The following is a 6000-nucleotide window of genomic DNA, read 5'->3' on the forward strand; positions in this document are numbered from 1 at the left end:
ATAAGTATATACAAATATACTTCTAACCAATGAAATTAAGACTAAGTATACACAATGCACTCAAATTGGCTAAAAGCAAAAAATTCAGATGTGTACCAAGAAATCTGAAGTTTTTACTTGACTGAAGTGATTATTTTAATACATCATCGAATTGTTCTTATATCAGTACAAGTGCAGACTTCTTGAAAATGCATCAGTTTGAAATCAATTTAGCAATACATCAACCCCACAGAACAGTTGAAGAGAATTTAAAAATGAAAGCAAATGGTATGTCTCTTCCATATAAGACTTCAGAATTTAATTGAGGAGTGATGCATAGTTGTACAAACATACACAGAAAATAATTAAATGAAAGTTAAAGACAAAACAAGTTTTGTTATTTTTGGGTTTTTGCCATAGGATGTGAGTGCTCACCAGAGAGAGACAGAGAGAGGAAAAGTGAGCTACCACCCTCCAGTGGGGATGGCCACTCCACAATCCCTTCTCTTCCATTCTCCTCTTGTGACTTTGGGCATGCATGCACACATGCCTGCTGTGATTTTCAAGCTGCCGGGTCTCAGACTAAAACTGCAGTCCCCCATGTAGGAATCCAACACCTTAACCACCATCCCACCAGCTGACCCTCCCAAGCAAGTATATTATGGGATTTAAGAGGGAGAGGAATCGGCAAGTGTGGTGGTGAAGGTGTTGGACTCCCACGTGGTCAACAGTGGTTCAAGCTCAGGACCTGACAGCTTGCTCTCTCACTTTCCCTCTCTCTCTCTCTCTCTCTGGTGAGTGCACATGCCCTCTAACAAATTAAAATAATAATAGTAATAATAAATAAAATAAATAACTCTTTAAAAATAGAAGAGGGAAAAATCAGAAAGAGGATTTGAGAGATGTGTCACTGATAGGAGAAATCAAGGTGTCTGAAGGATGATTGGAACACACAAACATACAGAACGCAATACAGGCAATTAAAACAACATAGGCAAAGACCCATGCATATCTGACAGAATATACAGAGACCAACATGGCTTAGCATAAGAGAGTTGCAGAAGGCAAGTAGCAGGATAGGACTTTTGGCATCTTTGACTTGGAATGTCAACTGAAGTTTGTGTATTATTGACAAAATTTGTGTGTATATGTGTGTATGTGTTAGGGGAATTTTAGTGAAGGTCAAAGAGAAGAAATTAATTCTATCATTTAGCAGACTCATTTCATATGCAGCATGGCTATGACTGTAGATTGGGGACTTAAATTCTACATATAATAATAATAGTAGCAATCTAAGTGCTATGGTCTAGGTAATAATTTTTCTTTCAAAGTTTCATGTTTTGAAATTTGATTTTCAGCATAATGGCATTGAGAAGTGGTGAGAAGTTTGAAAGGTGAGATCTAGTGAGCAGGAGCAGTGTTCCAATCATGGAAGCACTGACCGCATAAATTAACCAATGCTTTCTTGTGAGAAAGAGTGAGTCCTAGCCTCATTAGCAGGGATTAGTTCCCATGAGAGCAGGTTGTTATAAAAGGAAGAGGGCTGCCCCTAGGTCTCTCTCTTTGTACACACCCACTATCTTCTCTGCTTCCGTCAGCCATGTTTAACATAGCACAAGAGGCCAGCCAAATGCCAGCTCCATTTCTTTGGACTTCTGAGCCACAAGAATCATCAAGCAAATAAATCTCAACTATTTAGAAATCAGTCAGTCTCAGATTTTTCTGTTAGCAATACAATAGCAGACTAAGACATTAAGAATAAAATTATTTTAGTAAGGAGATTGGATCCAGTAACTTACCCTTCCCCCCGTTAAGAGACCTTGATTACTGAACTCAGACTCATCTATGATTTTATTACCCTATAAATATATATAAAAATCAGAGCTGTCTCACAAGAATGCTCTGTAGTTAGTTAATAGTTCTCAAAGGGAAATTACATTCTCATCACATATGGTATTGTTTATTAGACTAAAATCCCTATACTTTATTATATTGCCCAATAATAATTTTTTCTTTATTTAAAGCTTATATAGGTTTATTGTAAAATAATTGCAAAATACACAAGAGCGCCAAGATAATTCTAAAGCTTAATATATATATGTAAAACCCTTTATAAAGACATCCACTTAGGTAATAAATAGTAATATATTACTGAATATTTTCACTTCATTTTGCATATGATAGACTATGCAAAATGAAAACAATAATGTGAGATTATTTTATTCAAGAATAGGGCCTGTATTGCTAGTTAAATTAATATTTAGTAAGCTAGATCTTATAAAACCAGTTTATTTCTGGTCTGAAATTCTAAGGTTAATGTTAACTTTCTGAAAAATAAATCACATACCAGTTTTTGTCCTGTCAGGCCTTCAAGGAGGTCTAGGAGGCGTCTCCCATCCTGCAGGTCACTGAAGAGGTTCTCTATGTGCTGCTTTCCAAACTGAAATACAAAATATATCCAATGAAACAAAACAGGTTTCCAAAGATCCATTTCCTTGATTATGTCTTTTAAAATTTTACACTGCATTTAAGAATATTTCATGTACTTAATAATTAATCTGCCAAAGATGATAAATTTTTAAAAAGTAATGCTCAAGTTAAAAAACAAAACTTTTTTTTAGAGAAATTTTTGCCACAGGACACATAAACTCTCCAGAGAGAGACAGAGAGATAGAAAGCAGGAAATCATCCCCTGCCCCCTCCATGGGGATGGCCATGCCACAATCCCTTCTCCAGTCTCCTCTCAGGATTTTGGGCATGCACACACACGTGCTCAACATGTGTTTTAAGCCACTGGGTCCAGCACTCGAACTGAGGTCATCTACATGGGAGTCCAGTGATGTAACCATTGTCATCTGCTCGTCCCAAAACATTAGATTTTTAGGTCAAATTTATTTGAATTGTTTTGAATAACATCAGTGTGAGATCTATGGAATAATTACTTCACCTATGTTAGCAAATACTGATTCTTTTTGAAAAATTATATATTTATTTATTTGTTATTATTTATTTTTGAATTTGATCAGAGAGACAGAGAGAGAAAGGAAAGAAGAGTGGGAAAGCAAACCACCAGGTCTGGGACTCGAACCATGGTAGGCCATGTGGGAGTCCAGCACTCTAAAATCACACCACCTGCCAGCCCCATGAATACTGATTTTTCGAAGGAGAGAAACCTATTTAAACAATTAGGTAGTTTGTGGTGGGGGGAGAAGTAAACACCTATAGAAACCTTTTTTTCTTTCATCCAAATTTCCCTAAGTGGATACATAACATTTAACTGTTTCATATACTTGGAGGTTTACATAACATAGAACATGTAATATCCTTGTCACACAGAATATACTTTCTCTGTATACACCATTTTTACACCACCCAGAATTACTCATTCTCATTGAATAACACAGATTTTAGGAAGATCTTATTTAAATAAAATTGAAATAAGTCTGTGAAATATTTTGATCAAATTTTCTCAGTCCTTTGCTTGGAAATTATACTAATGATAAATAATGCTCACTAATAATTTCTAATATTTTTCGAGTGACTACTCATGAGATATTCTTCACTGAGTAGATATTATTACCTTTGGGAAGTTAGCATTAAAATACTCATCTTGCAGATGAAACGCAGAGGTTGCATATATGGCCTTTTGTCACAAAACCAAAAGGTGGTAAAGCCAAGATTTTGACTCAGAACTAACTACTGGAGCCCTTGTTCTTTCTATCTTATCATGCTGAGTCCTTGGCTTTTCTGTTTCTATTTTATTTTATTATCTTCCAAACATTTTTTTTCCTTCCATCAAGTCCTCTCTCTCTCTCTCTCTCTCTCTCTCTCTCTCTCTCTGTTTGTTTGTTTGCTTTCTGGTTAAAAGCCTACAATTCCTTCATATGAAATCATTCCCAGATCTTTTATCTCCTAAATGATCTATTAACAGAAAACCCTAATTTATCAACTACAGATGTATACTGAGTATCAACAAACATGAGCTATGTGGGCCAGGCAGTGGTGCAACACTAAAACATGTAGCTCTACCACACTCACCCACATGGGAAAGTTTCAGATTCAAGTCCAGCGACCTCCCTAAGTACTCTGAGATCATGTGTGCCCATGACCCAGGGCTGGATGAGAGATGGGTATGAATCCTGGCATAGGATCCTCTGTTCAGGGTACTTGATATCTCTAGCTCATTTATGAAAGAAATAAATAAACTTAAAAAAAAAAACTGAGCTGGGTATTGAAGCATACACTAGTAAACCAGACAGATAAAGCCCTAGTGCTTATGGAACTTAGTGTCAGCAAAGAAAACAATATTTGTAAAAGCTAATCTTTTAAAGAAGCAAGAAAAGGCAGTAAGGAACTAAAGAGCACATAACTGGGAGAATTCCTATAGTCTGTGGATGAGGAAATATTTTCCCAAAAATGTCACATAATGGGTTGAAATTCAGCCTTTGGGTGACTGGCTTCTTCTCACACACTCTTTGGATTACACACAAACTTCAAATCTCACTCAGGTCAAGAAAACCAAGAAAAGCCATGGTTTCAAGGTGAAAGACATCCCTGTGACTTCCAAGGCTGAAGATAGGATTCAGACTCTCCCTTCATCTGGTAGCTAGGAAACCATGTCGATGACAGGTCCTGTCAATGCCTGGGTGCTTCAGATAAAGAGGACACTGAATCTTGTAGGCAGTCCACTGGTCCTTGCCTGCCCAGCTTTGGGAACTCAGCCACATAAATACTTTGACCAAGATAACCACAACTTATTTATTTGAAATTCTACCCAAAATTTCAAAATATTCTAATATTCCACTGGGAAAACAAAAACAAACACAAAATACTAACATACTGGATTTTTGAAAAGCATCTTTACTACTTATAATGTACAAGTGCATCTCAAAATGACATTGCCATTTTTATGAAATTTTAAAGAATACTTTCTGCCTATAACTAAAGAACATGAATGTATACTTTCTGATAATACTGTCAAGAATTGTAGATCTAACCTGGAAATAACTTGGCATTTTGAGGTAATAGTAAAGTTTTATTTCAAATTGAGTAAAGGTATATATAGGGCCTTGAAAATGCTGCTGATTTATTATTTTTTCAGGAACAAAATTTTACAGATTCAGCTGAAATACCATGGCTTCTAATCTTATAAAAAAAAAATCTTTCACACAGCTGTGTGTCAATTTTTGAAGAAAATAAAACATAGTTAGCTGACAGAGATATTTGTTGTTATGAAAACAATATCTATCTCTGTAGATAGATAAGTCTATCAAATAGGAGGAATATGGTAGCAAAACATTGTTCATTCAAAAAGAGGAATGGGGACTGGAAAAGGTGAAATAAGTCTTGGGATACAGAGTAAAGCATGAAACTAAAAAAACATAGAAATCACATAGCACCTAAGACATCAGAACTCTGCTTAGTTTTGAGGTCAGAGCCCAGACAAGGCAGATAAGATCTTGTTTGGGTCCAAACTTAAACTCATTGATCAGAGTCTTTTGTAATTCTTCCATAACTTTTTAAATAGTTATAAATGATTTTTTAAAAATGTGATTTCTAGGCTGGCTCTGTGGCCTGGTGGTCAAGGTAGCTGGATCTCACATGGCTAACTCCACAGTTCAAGTCCTGGATCCAATGTCTTGAAAAACACACTGGGTGCATGTGCATGCATGCCCAAAATCCCAAAAGGAGGGAGAAATGGTGGACAAGGAATTGTAACATGACCATTCCCTATGGAAAGTATTTTCTTGCTCTCCCTTTCTCTGTTTCTCTGTCTGTCTGTCCCTCTCTCTCTTATTCTTTGTTAAGCACATTTGCTCTATGGCAAAACTTTTCTTAAAAATTGTGATTTCTAGGGACCAGCAGTTAGCGTAATGGCTATGTCGCTGGACTCCCACATAGTCGACTGTGGTTCGTGTCCCAGACCTGTGGCTTAAACTCATGCTGGGCGTATGTGCGTGCATGCCCAAGATCCCGAGAGGAGAATGGAGGAGAAGGGATTGCGGCGTGGCCATCCCCCCG

The 6000-nt window shown here is 36.7% G+C and overlaps 1 protein-coding gene across 1 annotated transcript in view; it reads right to left on the minus strand.

The window, feature by feature from the left end:
* Positions 1-3340, minus strand: part of LOC102471338 (dystrophin-like) — a gene marked incomplete at its 3' end in the record, with an annotated part of 269792 nt that extends 266452 nt beyond the window's left edge. The window contains exons 1-2 of the mRNA XM_027775726.1: positions 3323-3340; positions 2327-2419 (exon numbers count right to left, since the gene is read on the minus strand). Of these exons, the coding sequence (XP_027631527.1) occupies positions 2327-2419; positions 3323-3340 (111 nt within the window). The remainder of the gene's footprint in view (positions 1-2326; positions 2420-3322) is intronic.
* Positions 3341-6000: the final 2660 nt, after the last annotated feature.

The sequence above is a fragment of the Tupaia chinensis genome, unplaced genomic scaffold, assembly GCF_000334495.1.
Source record: "Tupaia chinensis unplaced genomic scaffold, TupChi_1.0 Scaffold000600_2, whole genome shotgun sequence".
Lineage (NCBI taxonomy): Eukaryota > Metazoa > Chordata > Mammalia > Scandentia > Tupaiidae > Tupaia > Tupaia belangeri.